This window comes from Colias croceus, chromosome 5 (genome assembly GCF_905220415.1).
Source record: "Colias croceus chromosome 5, ilColCroc2.1".
In the NCBI taxonomy this organism is placed as follows: Eukaryota; Metazoa; Arthropoda; class Insecta; order Lepidoptera; family Pieridae; genus Colias; species Colias croceus.
This window is the reverse complement of record NC_059541.1, coordinates 3471927-3492158: the sequence shown is the minus strand read 5'-3', so window position 1 is coordinate 3492158 and position 20232 is coordinate 3471927. Positions and strand designations below refer to the sequence as shown.

Sequence of the window (20232 nt, the reverse complement as noted above, 5' to 3'; positions counted from 1 at the left end):
GGACTTGCGCATTTCATGCCTCAAGGTGAATAATTACACCCTTTGTTTGGTATGAAATACTTTACGTAGGATTTTTTTTTACATATAACTTTTCTATTCATCAAGTTATTAATGATTTATGATATATTTTCTTGTAACTAATAAGTACTACAAATTTATTTTAAACGCCTAATGTATTATGGGTTATATATTATATACTAGTTAAATACTTAACAATAAATCAACACGCAGATTCTTATTTTAATACCTGTTCGTGATTCAACTAATTAATAATCAAAATATTTAAGAATAATAATGATTTTGTGTATGTTTATTTATTTGCTTAAAAAATCAATATCTATTATTTTTAAACGAAAATTGACATGACAGTTACATTGATGCTGTCATTGTCAGATTCCTTTGTCGAAAGCGGAAAGTGTCAAATGTCAATTAATTGTCAACAGTGGGCTAAGGGCTTAGAATTTGCGATATGAATGTGTAAATTTTGGAAAACTGGGATTGTTACAATATATACTCGGAAATTGTGACTAAATATTATGTTGTTATAACTTTATTATTATTCTTAATAACGAAAAAAATGCATTTGATGAAAAATGTATTGCAAATTATGTTTGTTACGCTACTTTTTTGCTCAAAAAAATCGAACGCTTCGAGCCACTGGATGGTGACAGAAAGCGGCTTAATTCAACCGAGGGTAAAATATATTTACTGTTTATAACATAGGTCAATATAGACATAAGTATTAACATTTATTTTTCTCGATAAAACTTGCAGCTCGACTCTCCTTTTGAGATGGCCCGGTCTTACGATTTACTCTCGTTTTTGAAGCAAGAATCGCGATGGGATGAAATAATTAATTTATACCATGAGCTGGCAAAAAAGCAGCAACTTCTAGATGATCTTTGGACAGATATTGAGAGAGATACAGATTTAGGCATTGATGTAGGAAAGGATGAAAATTGTATGAGAGCAGGACCTCTAAACATGATTGACTGGTCCCACGCACCACTAGAAGACGGTACCATAAAGAACATCCCCGAAGAAGAGTTTCACCTGCCAAATCATTATGGGCCTAATATTGACATGCCAGATTGTAAAAAGATATCTTCTCTCACCTTTAGCATGTTTGCCTATGAACATTTAAATGTAAGTACTGTTTTTGCATAGTATTTTTCATTATAATGGTATAAATAAAGGAAGCACCGATTTAATTTTTTAATAATGTTTTATTTCAGAGCATGATAAAAAGGAATAACATTTCAATAACACCAGAATATCCGTCTTTGGATCTCATATCTCCTGCAAGTACTGTTGATCAGTTTGGTCATTGGCTGGCCGGTGCCTTGCGCAAGAACAGTTCTTCATGGCTGCATTATAATTTAGCTGCATTGTTTTGGAGAATTAAAGGAAACGGACCTAAAGCATTGGAGTGTTGTCGCCGTGCTGTGTTATATGCACCTAGGTAAGTAATTAATCAGCAATCATAAAAAAAATTGCCTGAAACATTACTTTGTATTTTTGTTATGTCATAGTTGTGTTATAGTTATAAATATTAATTTTATAATAGTTAAATAATATTATAAAAGCATGGAGTAATGAAATTTCATGTTCAGAATATTCAGATTACAACATATTTGTGTCATACCATTTGCGTATTTGTCATACCAGTGTTTGTGAATATTATTTGTATTGTATATTTTAAACTGTTTCAGAGAGTACAAAGACATAGCCATGCTCAATTTAGGATCAATATTATACAGGGCTAAGAAGTATGAAGATGCTATAACAATACTAAATGGGGCTTTGGATCATGACTCTATTAACCCCATCGCACATTTTATACTTGGCAACATTTATACATATTTGGGAGAATTTAATATATCTCTAGCGCATTATAAGGTTGCATTGAGTATAAATCCTAAAATGGATATAGCAAAGAAACATAAATATGCAGCGTTGTGTCATGTTTACTTAGGTGGGAGGATAAAGAATCTCAAAGGGTAAGCATTTTTAAATTTATTCTTATTTTTAAGTTAAAGGAGTTCATAAATAAATTCTTACATTGCGCATTGTTTAAACAGTTTAAATTAGTTTTTACTGCTATATTAATGGATTACAACTGCTATAATGGTTTGGTAAATCAAGTTACGACTTTTTAAACATATTTACTTATATTCATACCATTATATCTAGTAAATAGTAATTTTATTTGCAATGCAAGTAATTTGTAGCATCTTAAATTCATTTCAAAATTAAGCTTTGTTAATAACAAAGCTTAATTTTGAAATGTTATTATTGTCATTGTTGTTTTTTGTTATTGTTGTATGTTATTGTCTAATTAATTAAACATCATCTGTTATATAACCATTTTGACATAATTTTATGGATCTATGTAAATGTGTATTTCTTATGTTCATGTGTTCTTTATGTTCATGTGTTTTCAGGAAAATAGACAAATTACGTGAGGAGTTGAACAATTATAGTTCTAAAGAATCTCAATGGATCAAAATTCAAAGTGAATTCTTGAAAACCATGAAACCTGTTGATGGATATGGTAGGACTTGTTTATACTAATCTCTCTTTACATTTGTTTTATATCTTTAAATTATTACTTAAGCTTCAATAATCTGAAACATTCCTGCTGTTTATAAGTAAATATTTATCATTAAGAAAATTGTATGATTTAATAATTTATGAATTGTTTTTCTTTAAACAGATTATAAAAATGTGGAAACGAATTGTGCCAAAATGACTGAATTAACAGGACTGAAAATAAGTCAATTAAAAGTGACAGGCGATAAATACTCATTGATAAAATACTTTTTCGACGGACCTATATACAATGATCGTTTGATGGAAGTTTCTGGAACAGCGAATTTGGACGCTATTTATACTTTACAGAGGATTGTAAGTCATATACAGAGGCACGCAAATATGGCGCCTGAAATATACGTGCACTTGAATAAAGTCACCATCAGCGATGGAAAGGTTGCTACCGAAGAGGTTTTAGTACCTGCACTTGCGGAAGAATCTAGTGGTAGGTTATGAGAAATATAAGATCGCTTATATTTTTATTACTAAATTCTGAGTTACACTTATACTTATAAGGTACTTATATACTTTATACTTGCTGAAATTGATAATTGATTATAAGTATGAACTGGAACAAATACATATCAGCAAATTTAATAGAACAGTAGTTGATAAAAGTTCAAGGTCAAATAGTTTTTTTCAATAAATGAGTTTGATGAAAACCATAACAATGAATTTATTACAATTTGCAGTTACAATTTGCAATTGATTTTACATTTTTCTTCCAAAAAATATACCTCAAAATTGTATTAAAATTTATAGATAATGCACAAAAAACTGATTCTTTGCCTGCGGAGGAAGTCAAGCCTGAAGTAAAGCAACGCGAACCAGAGAAGAAAGGTTCTACAGATGAACCACTTACTGAATATGAAAGTGGTATATTTTTGTAAGTAACTAGCTGTGCTCGACGGTTTCACCCGCATTCATCCACTCCTGTTGGTCTTAGCGTGATGATATGTTATCGCCCATTTGGCCAGGCTAGCCTTCTACGATAATCTCTGAAATGGGCTATCTAATACCGAAAGAATTTTTCAAATTGGACCAGTAGTTCTGGAGATTAGCGTGTTCAAAAAAACAAACTCTTCAGCTTTATAATATTAAGTATAGATAACGTATTTTTCATTTAGTAGCATAATCTGGTAGCTGAAAATTTTCTTTCTAATAATAACAAATCGCTATTAAGAATATTATGGTGAAACATGCGTATTTTATGTATATTTACAATATGTGCAAGAAACACGATTCATACTTATTTTTCAAGAGTAAGAAAGTTACTTTTAAAAACAACCAACTTTTATGTTTTATTTTCTAAGATAATACAAGTTTACCATAGTTTTGCAGCAGTGGGCGATAGCTATTTTTTATTTATTTATATATTTAACTATTCTGAAATACTAAATCCTACTAATATTATAAATGCGAAAGTTTGTATGGATGTATGGATGTTTGTTACTCTTTCACGTAAAAACTACTGAACAGATTACAATGAAATTTAGCACACATATAGAGGATAACTTGGATTAACACTTAGGATAGTTTTTATCCCGGAAATCCCACGGGAACGGGAACTATGCGGGTTTTCCTTTGCAAACGCGGGCGAAGCCGCGGGCGGAAATCTAGTAATAACATAATATTGTCTATTTTTCCCCTATATTACAGGTACCCATCGACAATGCAGGTAAACAGGAACGAAGAGGAATTCGACACGGAAGCAGACTGGCCGTCGGACGAAGTTTGTACAGTCACAGCACCTAATTTCCCGGATAAAGTGGAAGCCGTGTATCCCGTGTTCTTACCGTTGGAGAATAAAGGGATTAGGTAATGTTGGTGCATGATTGTTTTGCGAGTTTCTGTTTTGTTTTAATTACACTTACATCATTTTATTATATTTTAACATAAGATTTTGTGTTTTTTTTTTTCATTATAACTACATTAAACTCAAACTCAAACATTTATTTATTCAATTAGACTTCTTTGAGAAGCACTTTTGAAACGTCAATACATATTTTTAACATTTACCACCGATTCGGAAAGCAGTATCTATGGAGAGGAATCGGCAAGAAACTCCATAGTTGCTCTTTTAAATCATTTCAGTATTACAATTATTCTATTTAAACGTAAAGGTTGCAATTAAAATTATATATTATTAAACAACACTCTGACAATATATATTATAATGAATAAAATACACGACACTAAAGTCGCTTTTTCCAGTGATTTTTACGTTACGTGTACGACATCTATACAACATTTTACGATAACTTTGTTATCCTAATTGCAATTCTTAAATTAACTCACATTACACTAAAACTATAGTTTATACATAAATTCACAATAAATACACTTTATTCATTAAAAAAAAAACCGTTTTCACACATATTTTTATACATTTTTAGTTTTACACTGTTAAACGATAGTTTACATTGATATAGGCGCCCCTTACAGAGTGAAGGAACTGCTCACAGATAAGATTGGAGTACCCTTGAATGTGGAACATGAGTTACCGTGGCATCCGCCCACATGCCCACATGATAAGGAAAAGAAGAGTTATAAGTAAGTATCGGTACTTATTTATTTTTGTTCTATTCAACTGTAATCTATATATTATGTATTATATAAAAATGAAACCCGTTTTCCTTGGTCACGGCATCACGCGTGAACGGGTGGACTGATTTCGATAATTCGAATTTCTTGCCGTGACCAAGGAAAACGGGTTTCATTTTTTTATTATATTCCTTGCTATTGGAATTATCGAAATCATAATATAATAATTATTATACAGATTACATAACATAAATTTCTGTCATTTTTGGGGTATTGTAAAAAAAATATTTTGCATTTCACAAACAACACGACAAAAATTGGGGTTGTCTTTATTTTTGTGTGTGTGTTTTTTTGTATATTTAAGGTAAAATTTACACTTCGTTATATCTACATTTTACATAACCTTTATATTGTCAAAGTTGTCTATATGCTGTAAGCACATTATAAACTTGAGAGCATTTATATTTAATGTTGTGCTCAGAAAAAATGAAAATGAAAATATATCTTTGTATTACAGGCCTCAATTATTGATGACGGAGGTGGTTGATACAGACTATTTAAGGGAAAAATTGCTTGAATATGTCAGTGATGGAGACATAGAGAAGGCCAGTCATATGCAAGATGCGGAAATTGGACATCGAATTTATGTTGCCATGAGAAAGGTATTTATTTATTAAAAATTAATAAAATTATATTGCTTTTGCAATTTAGATCTTATATGTATCGAAAGAAGTTAAATTTTTACTTGACTAGTGTTGGAGGTGATATTTTGTATAGGCACTCTCTAGTGTTGGATTTTGCGATCAGACCGATATGAATGGTATTCTACATCCAGTTTCCTTTAAGATATTTCCAGATTACTTCATCTTACATTCAAAATTTATCTGTCTCTTTGTTTATTGAAAATTTATTTGATGAATGGCTTTCATAGACCCACTTATTAAGTCTTTTGTTTAATTTATTTGACTTTCAATACGCGAGTATATCTGTGGCCATGATTGCTCACCACATTATTCTATACATATAACTAATTATTTATTAAAATACTCATCTAATGTTTTTAACAATTATTTGTCCACAGAGACTGGCTCCCAAATGGATAGCTCAAGTACTAGCGTCTCTCTATTGGAGAGTACGTGGGAACAGAGTGAACGCACTACATTGCCTACAATCTGCATTAAAATCGGTACATCCGAAATATAAAGACGTGGTATTAGTATCACTTGGATCGGTTTATATAGAAATGGGACACTTTGAAGAGTCTCTATTGGCCACGGAAGAAGCTTTCAAGATGAATTTGGGTGAGGTATGTAGTATCTATACTAATATTATAAAGCTGAAGAGTTTGTTTGTTTGTTTGAACGCGCTAATCTCGGGAACTACTGGTCCGATTTGAAAAATTATTTCGGTGTTATAGAGCCCATTTATGGAGGAAGGCTATAGGCTATATATCATAACGCTAAGACCAACAGGAGCGGAGCAATGCGGGTGAAACCGCGGAGCACAGCTAGTTAAGGATACATGTATGTAGTTTTAAGCTATTTAGATCCGATTTTTTGTTGTGGATATATTGCGACGTAATGTTTTAATATTTATATACAACTAGCTTGCCGCTCGCGGCTTCACTCGCATTGTAATTGTCACACATGACGCATTTTTAATAAAGCGCCATCTATCGGATTTTATAAATTTCGGAGTAATACCTTCCTATGGAAATTAGATTTTTACTGTGGTTAAAGGTAACCTATGTCACTCTTGAGCCTCCTAGCTATCCCCAGACACAAAAATCATTTCAGAAAATCGCTGCGTTGCGACGTGAAAGAGAGACAAACAAACCCGCAAACACATTTTTGCATTTATAAAGTAGTAAGAATGTGTATGCAATACACAATATAATAATATGTATGTCTTTTTGTTTATGCTAAGCAACACCTACTTGAAATTGAATTTTTAAAATAGTCATATTAAACTATGATAAAATCTTGATTATTCTCACTTTTTTTATTGCAGCCCGCAACAAATTTCCTTTTAGCAGAATTGAATATGATCAATAAACACAGGCTAACCCATATATATCATCTAAAGCACGTGGTACGAGTGGAACCGGGTTTTATGAACGGTCTCGCGAGGAATCTACTCAATGCCTGGTCTTGTATTCTCAAGCAGGTCAATAAAATACAGGAGATTGGTGAGTTAGATAACATCTTATTTTTTATTAAGCATATTTTTGCAAAGTAAAATATTTCTTTAAGTCTTGTTATTTATTGCAACATGTTTGTATTGGAAGGATGCAATAATAAGTGCTTTCTCATAGTTCTTGCAACACTCCGGTACTGCAGATCGAGAATGATCAAATTTTGACTCTGGGATTAAATGTTAACAATTTTCATAGTACTCACAATTTGTAAATCCAAAACTTATTTATTAATATTTATATTTCTGTGTTTAAATATTTTTCTTATATGATTACTTATATTTTTATATTTTTGTTCAGTCTGCTTTTAAAGCTCAATAATGATGAATGTAGATTTCAGCGAAGGAGATATTTGTACACAAGTGGAGCCAGGAATCAACATGGTGTGTGAAAAGGGCGGCGAAAACTGTCACATGACTAATATACAATGTTTTAGTAGTCACGAAAGAAGTGAGTACAAAAAAATATAGACAAAAGAATTTTAATTCTACGAATTTAGTAATTTCATGGGACATAGTGTAGTAATACTAATAATACTCCTAGAACAAAATGATTAGACTTCTGTACCAAATATTTTGTCGTAAGTTATTAAAGTTCAGAATCTAATTTTATAATTCTACCTATTTTTTTTCAGCGGAATCAAGCGTAATAGTGAAACTTCTAGAACAAGGTGACAAAGCTAATCTGCCAAAGGATCTAATGAACGAGAAATTCTTCGAGTATGTCATTCAAAACACGCCTTCCGATAGAAATGACAGGCTCTCGCATCAAGCGAATTACGACCATATGATGAAGGCCGTAGAGACCGTTTTGATGGGATGCGGGCCTTTGGGGTGTAATAGTGAGTAGGAATGAATAAAACTTAAAATTGTTGTAGTGTTTTATTACAATCATAATATTTTGTGTACACATAACAAATCTGCAAAAGTTTTTCTCAACGCAGTAAAAAAAAAAGATATGATTTAAAATACACAATAATAACTATAAAATAAGTACAAATATGTTTTGGTTTTGATACAATTTAGAAAACAAGCAAATTCATTTTATTTCAAATACATAACATAGGCTACGAACAAAAACTTCCAAAGGAGATAAATAGCGTCTTTACCTTGCATTTAATTTAACCACTTTGTTGAACACAAATCTGATAATGTATTTTACATTTATATGAATACTTTCATATAATGTTGTCTATAAAAATTGCATATTTTCTACGTTTTCTGCTTAGGTTTACAGCCAACAGATTTATCGCTGACAGAAGAGGAATGTTCCCACCATTACATACAACTAGGATATTGGTTACATATTGTCAGCTTTAAACAATTACTAACTGATACGAATTTAAGGTAAGTTCATGCGATATGAGTTATTTATTAAAGGAAATAAAACCACCATTATTTATAAAATGAAATTTATTTAACAGTATTTCTAGTAACTAACATAATTATTTTTACATTCATACAAATAAATAAACTGTACGATTGGGACACATTAATTAAAATTATAACTTTATTGAACATATACAATCATAATAATACGACAACATTGCTATAAACAATATTGCTATGGTAGATGTCTTATCTAAACCTAATAAAACAAACAGTATAGTTTTAACGTCTCTAGCAACACTACTCCAAGGAATGTTTTGATAATTTCCAATTATAAAAGTGCTTATGTTTACAATCTTATATTACGATTATAAACCTTAATACATTGCAATAAGGTCCATTTCACGTTGTGGCTACAATATTTTACGATTTTAAACTGTAACACATTACAATAAGGTCTTTTTTTCCATTTCACTTCCAGGCTACCATCAGACATAGTAGCAATATCGCCGTCCAACAAAAAAATCCCCGATTGCAAACTAATCACGGATCCAATAGATGACTTCTACTTGGAAAGGCTCAGTAGAATCGATACAGATGGCTGGGAACCGATAGTGACGTTAACACATCAGTTTGCTGAACTGTTTAATTATTTCGACTATGTCGCCCTTGGAGCTAAGATCGCGAAGTATGTGGAAACTGTAAGTAAACATTTATTCCTAAAATACGGATTTACTACTCGGTTACATTATCTCTGGACCTGGCGTCGATGACGTCACGTTGCAACGGCAACGAAATTGCTAACCGTACTGACGCGCCGGGGCGAGCGCGAGGTGGTGAAAGGGGAACGGGGAGGGGCTTCACATTCCAGCGAGGTCCAGAGATAATGTAACCGGGTAGTATAACGATCTTATAACCCATTTTATTAACTGGGTAAGAAAATAAGATTTTGTTTGGTGGTAACAATTTAAAAGCAAGTCCGACTCGCACTTAGCCTATTTTTAATTACGTCTATAAATTTGTCAAAACAAGTAAGTAAAACTGGTACTGTTGCGAGATATTGAGTAAATTCTTAGTGAGTAGCAGCGTGGCGCGCGAGACCGGATATTTGGACTAAAGCTTGATCATGACGCACAACGCTGCGCAAAACTTTTACGTTCATTCTGTGTCAATTATTTGCGGTTCCTGACATAAAATACTTCCTATCATTAGCCTGTACTATCTCAATTAAATAAATTATCCACAGCGTTCTATCACAGTTCTACGTCGTGTGTTTTTTTTGTTACTTGCCTTGCCTTATATATTTGTGTCAAAAATTTGTTATGTACCTCTATATAGTATTGCTAGAGGTAGTCACAACTACACTTCCTACTAATAATATTATAAATGCGAAAGTTTGTGAGGATGCGTGTGTGTTTGTTACTTTTTCACGCAAATACTACTGAACCGATTACAATGAAATTTAGCACACATATAGAGGGTAACTTGGATTAAAACATATGATAGGTTTTATCCCGGAAATCCCACGGGAACGGGAACTATGCAGGTTTTCCTTTGAAAACGCGGGCGAAGCCGCGGGCAGTAATCTAGTGTATAATAATTACTAGTACTGCTAGAGCTGGTCACAACTGCACTTGTATAATAATTACTAGTACTGCTAGAGCTGGTCACAACTGCACTTGTATAATTAATTAATTAATTTATTTATTTATTTGTCTTTGGGAAACAAACAATACAGTGTTTCTTAAAATAAAAATAAAAAACAAATTACTATACATAATATATAAGCAAAGTTTCCACTGAAATTTACATTCTTAAAGTATAAAAACGCATTCACATACAGTAAACATTAATAATAACGTTTGTGGTTAGCGGCCGACATCGTGGGTGGGCGCGCTGACGGCGAGCTGGTGGTGCGGCGCGGGCGGGCACGGCGCGTGCGCGGTGCGCTGCGCCGCGCTGGCGCACGCGCTCGCGCCGCACCACCTCGCGCCGCACCCGCTGCGCGCGCTCGTCGCGCTGCTGCACATGTGAGTGTGCATACATACACATCATCATCATCATCATCAGCCCATATATTATGTTCCCACTGCTGGGACACGGGCCTCCTATGAGGGTACAGGCCATAATCCACCACGCTGGCCAAGTGCGGGTTGGCGGATGACACATGTCGTCGAACTTTTTTTTTTTTTTAATTCTTCGACATGTCGGTTTCCTCACGATGTTTTCCTTCACCGTTCGAGTGTACATACATACACGTTGAGACACATTTGAAAGAAAGAAAGAAGAAAGAAAGATAATACATTTAATCACAAATACAACATTTTAGCTTACAACTAATACATTTTAAGAACAATAGAAAATAAAAAATAAAAATTACATCGGATATATTCTAGTATTTGGTCAGTATTTGTGATAAGGTGGACTACTCAGCATTTGCCTCTCCGTATTAGTGGACATTTGCTCATATTTCTTGTTCCTAGCGCCGCAACGTGTGTAAGGTTTCTGATCTCGCTGACGCACATGTGAGTAGTATATTTGTTAATAGGTTTTCGCCCAGGGTTCCCCGATATAGTCAAAGGAAAAGACGAAAAAATCCTGGGATTTGATATTGGGATTTGAGATTTCCGAGGTAAAATCCTCAAGCTATTTGTACCACATTTCATCCAAATCCGGTTCAATAGTTTATCAGTGAAGAAGTCAATATAATTAAAAAAAACAGACGACTTTTCAATATTTTGCATTTTAATACAGAAATCATTGTGAAAGATGGTGAAAAAATTAAGTGCGGATTCACCCTGAAACTGATCAAGTTGATTCGAAGACGCGCGAGCGCACGTATACATGCAGCGCACACGTGCGTCGAACGCACAGCGTCATGCATGCGTTGCAAAATAAAATGATTTAAGCTTATGATTTAGAAATATGTTTTCTTTGTTTGTTGTTTATAAATTGTAATTTCCCCGAATCAAGTATGTTTCAGTACCTGAAAAATAAATACTTATTAGTACATATTATATCGCATATGTAAACAAATTAAGGGCAGAATTTAATCACTAACATGGTATGAAACTCCAAATTTTTCAAAACTAATCACGTCTATGAGCTTATTAACTAAAATTGTACTAATTAAAATTATTATAATTTCAACAGGCATTCCAAACAACGAGACGCAAAGGAAGTTGCGTACCTCTCGTTCTACACATCGCCAAAGAGTAAAATAGAATCGTTCCTTGTTGCTCTCTCCCATACGTATCTTGTAAGTTATATTAATCATGGCATTTCGTAGATGTAACAAATTAAGGATATGTCTTGAATATTTTCATGAACATTGTCTTAAGTTATTTGTTTTCAAAAGGTTGTAAAACAAAATTTGTAATAATATTTTCTAGTTCTCACTTTTATACATAAATAGCAATTACGTGTCAAAGTAAATAAAATTCCTTCAAAAAATTACAAATAAATGAGTTGGTTTAAAATTAAATAACACATATATTAAATTAAAAATAATACAACTTCTCATTTTTTATGCAGTAAACAACGGTACTTTTGAGTCAATAAAAATATTTTTCCCTTCCGTAACGATAGATAGAGATTCTTCCCATTTGCTCCTTACCGGAAAATTTACTATAAGGAGAAAAACGTTAAATAATTTTGGAGTTTCCATATTCCAGACAACGGTAACATAAAATGTGCATAAAATACTTTTTTATGTTAAATGAACATGATTACTTATTTCTTTCACAGGAGGAATTCGATCAAGCCGTCTGGATGTACAGATATTCTCTAGCATTTGATGAACAATTCAAACCTGCCAAAGCTTGCCTGCACGCTACCATGTGTCTTATGTTCTATGGCGAAGGTAGCAAAGGGAAAACTAAGAAATAATACTTGTTTATAAGAAAAAATATATGTATCCTACCGCAGAATGAGGCTTCTCGTATACTTCCATTAATACTCATTATATATTATATTTCATTGGATTAGGATTAGGATATTTGCGTAATCGAAAACTGAAGTAGTATAAGAAAAGGTTTTTATTACCTTGAAGTCAAGGTCTAAAATCCTATGGACGGTATTGTCTCCGCTTTTCATACATTTAATAATTAATATTAGGGACCTATAAGGACTTAAACGATTTTGTTGTTATTTTTAGCAACGTTCGATATTTTGAATATCGGTTACCATTTTTTATTGTTGTTGTTGAAATATTTTTTTTTACCGTTATTCCATTTTTTGCGTGTGTGAATGAAACTTTGGCAAATGTATGTTGAATTTATTGGAACGAACCGACTTTGAAATTGAACGTTCCTCGTTTGTATTTTTTTTACATTTTTCCTATTATTATTACAAGGTGAAAATATACATCACATGGGTTTTTAGCAGCTTACAAAAAACAATTTCAGACAAGTTTGTAGGTTAAGAATATATACGTTTTTTAGAATATATACAATAGATTTTCGATAATTCGGACAAAAAAATAATCATAATTTTATTAATTTTGTTATTCATGAAATTAAATAAACGAACAATGCCGCTGAAGAGTACTTCATATACTCAAAATGTCTATACATGAGGTCATGTACGATTAATCGTCGTTTAGCACTTATTTTCAAAGATTGATTGAATTTGGACCTTATAAATAAGCTATAAAAGTCGAAATTCAATCATCGTATACAACTTGTAGTCTATAAATCTTCTGATCTTTGTCCGAATCATCGAAATGTCTTAAATTTTACCGCCTAGTAGATATGAACAAGGACTATCATTCCATTTGTAATTTTAAGGAAAACGGAATGTTTATAATGATTAATGACGTATATTGATGTCTATGGAATATGGAAATGAAATAAAATTTGTCATTTTGAATAATTTGTTTTATTTTTATCATCGATCTTGATATATTATCTTTCTTCAAACAACAACTTCGTTGCACCTTGTAAATTTTACAAATACATATTATTCATTCACTAGCTGCTCCCCGCGGTTTCACCCCCGTGACTCCTCTCCCGTTGGTCGTAGCGTGATGATATATAGCCTATAGCCTTCCTCGATGAATGGGCTATATAACACCGAAAGAATTTTTATAATCGGACCTTTAGATCCTGAGATTAGCGCGTTCAAACAAACAAACAAACAAACATACAAACAAACAAACTCTTCAACTTTATAATATTAGTATAGATTAGTGAATTTATTGGTTTTTTCTATATGTTGTACCCTTAGTTGTACCCTTTTAATAGTGACTAAAATTTCAGAGCAACGCATTGTAAGGGTTAATGAATATAACCACTGAAATCTTTTTTATGTGTAAAACTAATTTCCTGGCAATTGATGTTGTTCTCCAGACACCCTTATTACTTGATATTTGATAATGAAAAATACATCACGACCAAGAAGCTTATATTATCACCACCGTTTCTCAGACCTACCGAATATAACTACACAATATATAAATACATAAAAATCAGTCGATATTTTTATGCCTCTAAATATTATCGGTTTCTATAAGAACAACACTCAGCTAGCCAAACATTTATTCAAATTCAAATAGGTATGTTATACAGGGTGTTATCGTTAAGTGTGCACAGGCGATTTTTCCGTAAGATTTTTCAGTTTAAAGTTTTTTGTTATCTGTATAACAAAAAACTTTAAACTGATATCGAAAGTACTTAACCTAATGAGTAAAATGGCCGTAATAAATTTTTAAAAATAAATCGAGAAATATCAAAAAAAATATCTTTAAACTCTCCCATACATTAAGTATGAAATATGAATATCCCATATACATTTAATATTATGAAAGATTTTAGCTTTCTTTTTCTTTTTTTGGTTTTCTGCTTTATTTACTTCGCAAATTTGAAGTGGCATTTTCCACGCTTTTTCCGGACATTTTCCAGACATTTCCCAGGCATTTTCCGGGAACTTTCCGGTCTTTTTCCAGACATTTCCCGGAAAATGCCTGGAAAATGCCCAGGAAAATTCCCGGAAAATATCCGGAAAATGCGTGAAAATATCCGGGAAAAGCGTGGAAAATCCCCGGAAAATGCCAGGGAAATGTCCGGAAAATGTCTGGGAAATGCTTGGAAAATATCCGGATAATGCCTGGGAAATGCTTGGAAAATCCCTGGAAAATGCCCGGAAAATTCCTGGAAAATCCCCTGAAAATGCCAGGGAAATGTCCGGAAAATGTCTGGGAAATGCCTGGAAAATAGCCGGAAAATGCCAGGGAAATTCTTGGAAAATCCCCGGAAAATGTCCGGGAAAAGCGTGGAGAATGTCTGGAAAATCCCCGGAAAATGCCTGGGAAATGCCCGGAAAATGCCCGGAAAATATCCGGGAAATGCGTGAAAATGTCCGGAAAAACGTGGAAAATGCCACTTCTAATTTGCGAAGTAAATAAAGCAGAAAACCAAAAAAAGAAAAAGAAAGCTAAAATCTTTCATATTAAATGTATATGGGATATTCATATTTCATACTTAATGTATGGGAGAGTTTAAAGATAATTTTTTTGATATTTCTCGATTTATTTTTAAAAATTTATTACGGCCATTTTTCTCATTAGGTTAAGTACTTTCGATATCAGTTTAAAGTTTTTTGTTATACAGATAACAAAAAACTTTAAACTGAAATCTTACGGAAAAATCGCCTGTGCACACTTTACGATTACACCCTGTATATATATATGGTACATTATAGGACACGTATATTATGACAGTTAGATGGCGCTATAATGTATAAAAAAGTAGCATACGAAATACCCAGTCAACAACATAGAACAAAATATGAATGTTATTCTACAGAGGTAATAGTTTCTAATATGAATGCTAGATGGCGTTGTTATTAACATCAAAGCGCGCGAAAATTTTACTGTGCTGCAGCCCTAACCGCTACAGGCACTTTTTTCATAAATTTCGAAGTGGTTTCAGTTTTATTTTAAAGGATAAGATGCATAATTTTTTAACACTTGAATGGATTAAGTATTTTTGGTTAAATATTTTTTCTTAGTGTCAATCAAATAAAAAAAAAAATAATTGGAAATATCACATTTTATACAGAAACAATTATTTTAACTACTGTACATTATTATCATAACAAAGGACAATGGGAAACAAATGTATGGAGTCTGGGCCCACCCCGCAATAGTAACATGTGATATACCATTGCATAGGGCTTTTTAAGCGGAACATTATTTATTATTACAACTATGGTCAAATGTTAGTACTTTCGGCGTCATAAAGTATTTTAATCTAACTTATTATTTATGGATTTTTATAAGGTACAATGGTAATAATACACGTATTTCACTTTAAATAAGATTTATTCGTCGTCCTGTACATCGATAACAATTAGGTACATCGTTTAAAAAAGCCGCGGGGGCCAGGAATGGTTGATATCTCCCAACTCCTAGGTACCAAATCAAAGATATTATATGAGCGCAAGTACCTACCTACCAGTTCGCCGTCCGGTCAAGCAGTACAATAATATTCTGTTATCACGTTTCTTCCAACTTGGTTTCGATCAATTAATACGGTAAATTATAATATAATTATTACGGTAATTAATAATTTACATGTAATACGGTTCTAACACTATTCGGTAATATATTGAAGTAAACTACGATAATTAATTGCAGGGATTGGGATCACTTTTATGACAGTATAACTCCGAAAGTACTGACTTTTAACCTTTGATGTAATACTAAGTTTTATTCGGTATAAAAATACCAATTCATTCATGAGTTTCTCACTTCTATTGAGAGGTGGGCCCACCATTACTCATTGTCCTTTGGCACTACTAATGTTATAAATCCCTGAATTAAAAAGGTTCTTATACAAAACAAGTAAAAAACTTACAACAATAGTTACCCGTCTATAAAAAGCAATCGTTGACCTAAAACAAAGATCCCATTGCAAGATGATATTCAAAATTCGTAGCATACCTATTATGTACAAATAATAAAACATGGTAAAATAATTCATTTAGGTACAGTTTCATTAGCGATAATGCTTATGGTTATGAATAAAACCTAGGTACATACAGTATAGTACTTACGACCAGGTAAATCTAAAAACATTAAATCATAATTCCAATAAGAGCCAGGGTGTTCGCAGTCTTGCAGTGTAGATTATGAAGCACCCACAATAACTATTGGAACACGCACAAGAGTATAATTGGATTACTAGTCCTGTGCAGCGACCAATAGTTGTTTTGGGCTTCATGTCTTCGGCGACCGTCGCAATCAGTCCGGCTGAAATAACACATCGTATTAGTTAAACAAAACGAAAAAATAAATAAAATAAAACAAACATTTGAAAGAAAAATAAATAAAAACAAAAAGTAAGTCTTAGAATTCGTAGAGTTAGTTGAATAACACATAAAATGAAAAAAAAAGAACATGAAGAATGAAAAACCAAGAGTTGAAAGGTAAGGAATATACACAGTTTATTTACATAATTATTAAATATGTAGTGACGACAGTTTACATTAAGCCTGTAGGTATCATTAAATAAAATAATTGTGTTTCGTCCACTATTAAATAGTAAACTAACACTATTAAATATTATTATGATGCATTATTAAATAATAATCACTTACAATTTACACGTTGAATCAGTGGCAAATGATGGGTTCTCTTATTTAATGATTTACAATGATAAATTGGTCGTAACTGTATAAAATTATCTCATATAGAGCTTTAACTGAAGATAGCAACTATACGTTTTTAAAAATACTTAGGTTAGGTCGTAGAAATATATTTTGCGTAGTTAGTTTTTCGTAACTTCTTGTCACCTTATTAAAAAAAACCTTACATTTGTCAAAAATATTTTTTACAAAGACAATGCCATCATTTGCAAACAATTGTGGCATTTATATGGTTTGCATGCGTGCCTTTGATTAAGCAGCTAGGTACCTATAACACCCCAGTACTTTTATCTTAAAGATATTTACAAATTAAAAAGTGTAAACTCATTCATTGTATTCAAAAAACAATTAATAATAATAATAATAATAATAATATTTATTTGCCAAAAGGAAGGTTATTAAAATAAGTACAGATTTCAACAGCGGACCCCGCACTAGGCACAGCCTGTCTCGCGGGGCCATACAACGATTGTACGATGAAAATGGAGTTTCACAAAAGGAAAAATTAGCGAAACACATCCTGGAAGACCACACGCTCAAACTTTGAATGCAATGAATGAGTACCTAACCTAAACTTATGTTTATAGTATGTAACTTACTCTAAATTTTTAACTAACGAATGATATTTTTTATAAATACCTATGTTTAAAATTTAAGTTTCTCATGTAAGTGACTTAATGTCTTAATGGGAATAAATGTCTTTAAACCTTAAACCTTTTTTTACAATTATAATACTTTCATCCATACAATAAACACATTTTACAAAGTACGATAATAATACACATATTTCTACGAGTTTCTAATAACAACAATAATGCTCTATTGAAATAAAACGTGTTCAGTTAGAAATAAAATTCAAACCCTCCTAACAAAAAAACTTATGAACGAACTTATGTTTTTCCCCAACTATGCAAAATAACAAAGAAACATACGTTTACACATTAACACAAGTACACAATTAACAAAACATCAAAAGCTAAAATACATTATAACAACGCTGTAATATCTTCTACGTCTTCATATGAAATCCTCTGATATTCGAGGGTTCGTTTGCAGTTTTTGAAAGGCCCGCAATAGCCGCTGTCACACGCACAAGAGTATAAATAACTAATCTTGTGCCGTGGCCAGCAGCTGCTTTGGGCTTCATTGGAACCTTCTGGTCTTCTGCTTGGAAACTATCGTGACAGCGTAGGCAACAAAAAGCTAAAAAGTAATGTTAACATAAACTTTAGAGGCCTATGTTTAAGGGACAGGAAATATTAAGGAGAGTTAACAAAGTTAAGTCTTAAATACATTGTAATTTTTAATATAAGAGATTGAATTTGACTTAGAATATTATCTTTATATGTTTGGTTTCTTTATTATGTAGTTGCTTGCTCTCTGATTTAAAAACCTTAGACATTAGAGGCTAGAGTAAACGAAGCGGATTTTAATAAATAGCTACAAATATATTTTAAACCGACTCGAATCACTGAATTGCACAAATTTCTTTTAACAACGACAGGTTGGTGTATTTATTACTTTTTCTAGTCATCCAATACGTTGGAAGGATTGTAATTCGATCGCAATTTAATATTATTTACGCGCGGAACGGATGGGGTAAAAACGCACGGTGTCGGGTGACGGTGGAAGCCCTTCGGTTCGGAAACCATACAACCGGCGTAAGCTCCTTAATACTTTGTGACATTATAATTAGCGAACTATGCCTTTTTAAACAATGGATTTGGATGTATTTAATAGCAGTTAACAAATATTTATGATCTTGCTATGTATTTCTTGTACTACGAGTATAGATATTAGATATTAGTCCCAGAGAGTTAAAATTATTTTTTTGAATAATTTTTACTGTTATTTGAGAAAAAATATTTTCACCTATTTAGTTTATTTTTATCTCTTGCAATTTATTCCATCGTTAAAACAAGATTTAAAAATTACAACCTGTAATCGTAGCTAATTTTATAAACTTTACATTTCTTATCAGGTAATTTATTCGAAATATAAATCCGTTATTCTATAAAAAAATACGAAAGAGAATCCTTTCTTAACTAAAAAATAAATTAAGAGAAAAAATAATAAACAAAACCGAAAAATAAAATACTTACACACAACACAAAAGCAATAGACAAAGCACAAAAGCAAACACTAGAAACGTTCTATTATTTAAATTTAAAATTAAATATATTTTTTAAATAAAAAAGACGTGTAACCCCAGTGCCGGCCGGGGTGCGAGTGGTCACTAAACGTAGTCACAACTTCAGCTACCTTATAAGTTACTTAACAGGTGTATGGAGCGATGCCACCCTTAATTGGTTGATTTAATTTAAAAGCGACAGCGGGAACGGATTAAATTTCTATCCACATTCAAGTACTTATATAAAACGCCTACGAATAATTACATTATTTTTTTTATTATTTTATATATAATATTTCTGGCAGAATTTTAAGAATTATTGCATTCGATGAGCTAGAGACGATTTAAGTTTAGAGCTTAATAAAGTTTTGAATGTGCTTTCATTTTATGTACAAACAAGATGGTAAAAAAATACTCTAAGCTTCGTCTATATTTGACACACATCGAAAAAATATGGTCAGTAATTCATAGGTGTTAATTCTGAATAATCCAATTATAATGATCTCTTTTTAAAATTTGATAAAACAGATATATTAAATTATTGAAACCTGTATACTCGTAATACCAGTATACAAAATTTTTATTATTATGTTTTTTTATCTAACATTAATTTAGTATAAGCATATAACTATACTTTGTGCCTATATAAAATTATACATACTACAGTTTACCTATCGATCAAAAATTATCGTAGTATCTTATGTTTTGGGCCGCTGAATCTGCAAAACTGTTCAATAGGCTATTTTGTTATTTATGCAATATTAAATTATGATATTATGTTCAATGTATCTTTTTAT

At 32.1% G+C, this 20232-nt stretch overlaps 1 protein-coding gene and 1 long non-coding RNA gene across 3 annotated transcripts; one reads left to right on the top strand and one right to left on the bottom strand.

Annotated features, from left to right (window-relative positions):
* The first annotated feature begins 461 nt into the window (after nucleotides 1–461).
* LOC123691600 (tetratricopeptide repeat protein 17) lies at nucleotides 462–13103 on the top strand. Of its 2 annotated transcripts, XM_045636079.1 has the most exons (19): nucleotides 462–694; nucleotides 775–1146; nucleotides 1236–1462; nucleotides 1713–2000; nucleotides 2445–2554; nucleotides 2717–3037; nucleotides 3355–3478; nucleotides 4252–4410; nucleotides 5038–5145; nucleotides 5654–5798; nucleotides 6218–6442; nucleotides 7147–7324; nucleotides 7664–7780; nucleotides 7965–8171; nucleotides 8559–8676; nucleotides 9140–9359; nucleotides 10531–10688; nucleotides 11812–11917; nucleotides 12406–13103. In XM_045636079.1, the coding sequence occupies exons 1-19, from the start codon at nucleotides 578–580 to the stop codon at nucleotides 12544–12546; spliced, it is 3441 nt and encodes a 1146-aa protein (XP_045492035.1). In that variant the 5' UTR covers nucleotides 462–577; the 3' UTR covers nucleotides 12547–13103. The 2 variants fall into 2 exon arrangements, with proteins under 2 accessions (XP_045492035.1, XP_045492036.1); XM_045636080.1 differs by lacking the exons at nucleotides 10531–10688; nucleotides 11812–11917; nucleotides 12406–13103 and adding an exon at nucleotides 9559–9780 and having other exon boundaries at nucleotides 9140–9391.
* Nucleotides 11047–19518, bottom strand: LOC123691613. Its single transcript, XR_006751432.1, has 3 exons — nucleotides 19407–19518; nucleotides 16714–16909; nucleotides 11047–11644 (listed from the first exon to the last, which is right to left on the bottom strand). It is a non-coding gene; the product is annotated as an uncharacterized LOC123691613 (long non-coding RNA).
* Between the last annotated feature and the right edge of the window lie 714 nt (nucleotides 19519–20232).

Bases quoted from the DNA above. Each gene is read 5' to 3' on its own strand.
- LOC123691600 (XM_045636079.1), top strand. From the start codon at position 578: ATGCATTTGATGAAAAATGTATTGCAAATTATGTTTGTTACGCTACTT. The intron at 8,172-8,558 runs GTGAGTAGGAAT...TTTTCTGCTTAG, and splicing joins CGGGCCTTTGGGGTGTAATA to GTTTACAGCCAACAGATTTA. The intron at 8,677-9,139 runs GTAAGTTCATGC...TTTCACTTCCAG, and splicing joins CTAACTGATACGAATTTAAG to GCTACCATCAGACATAGTAG.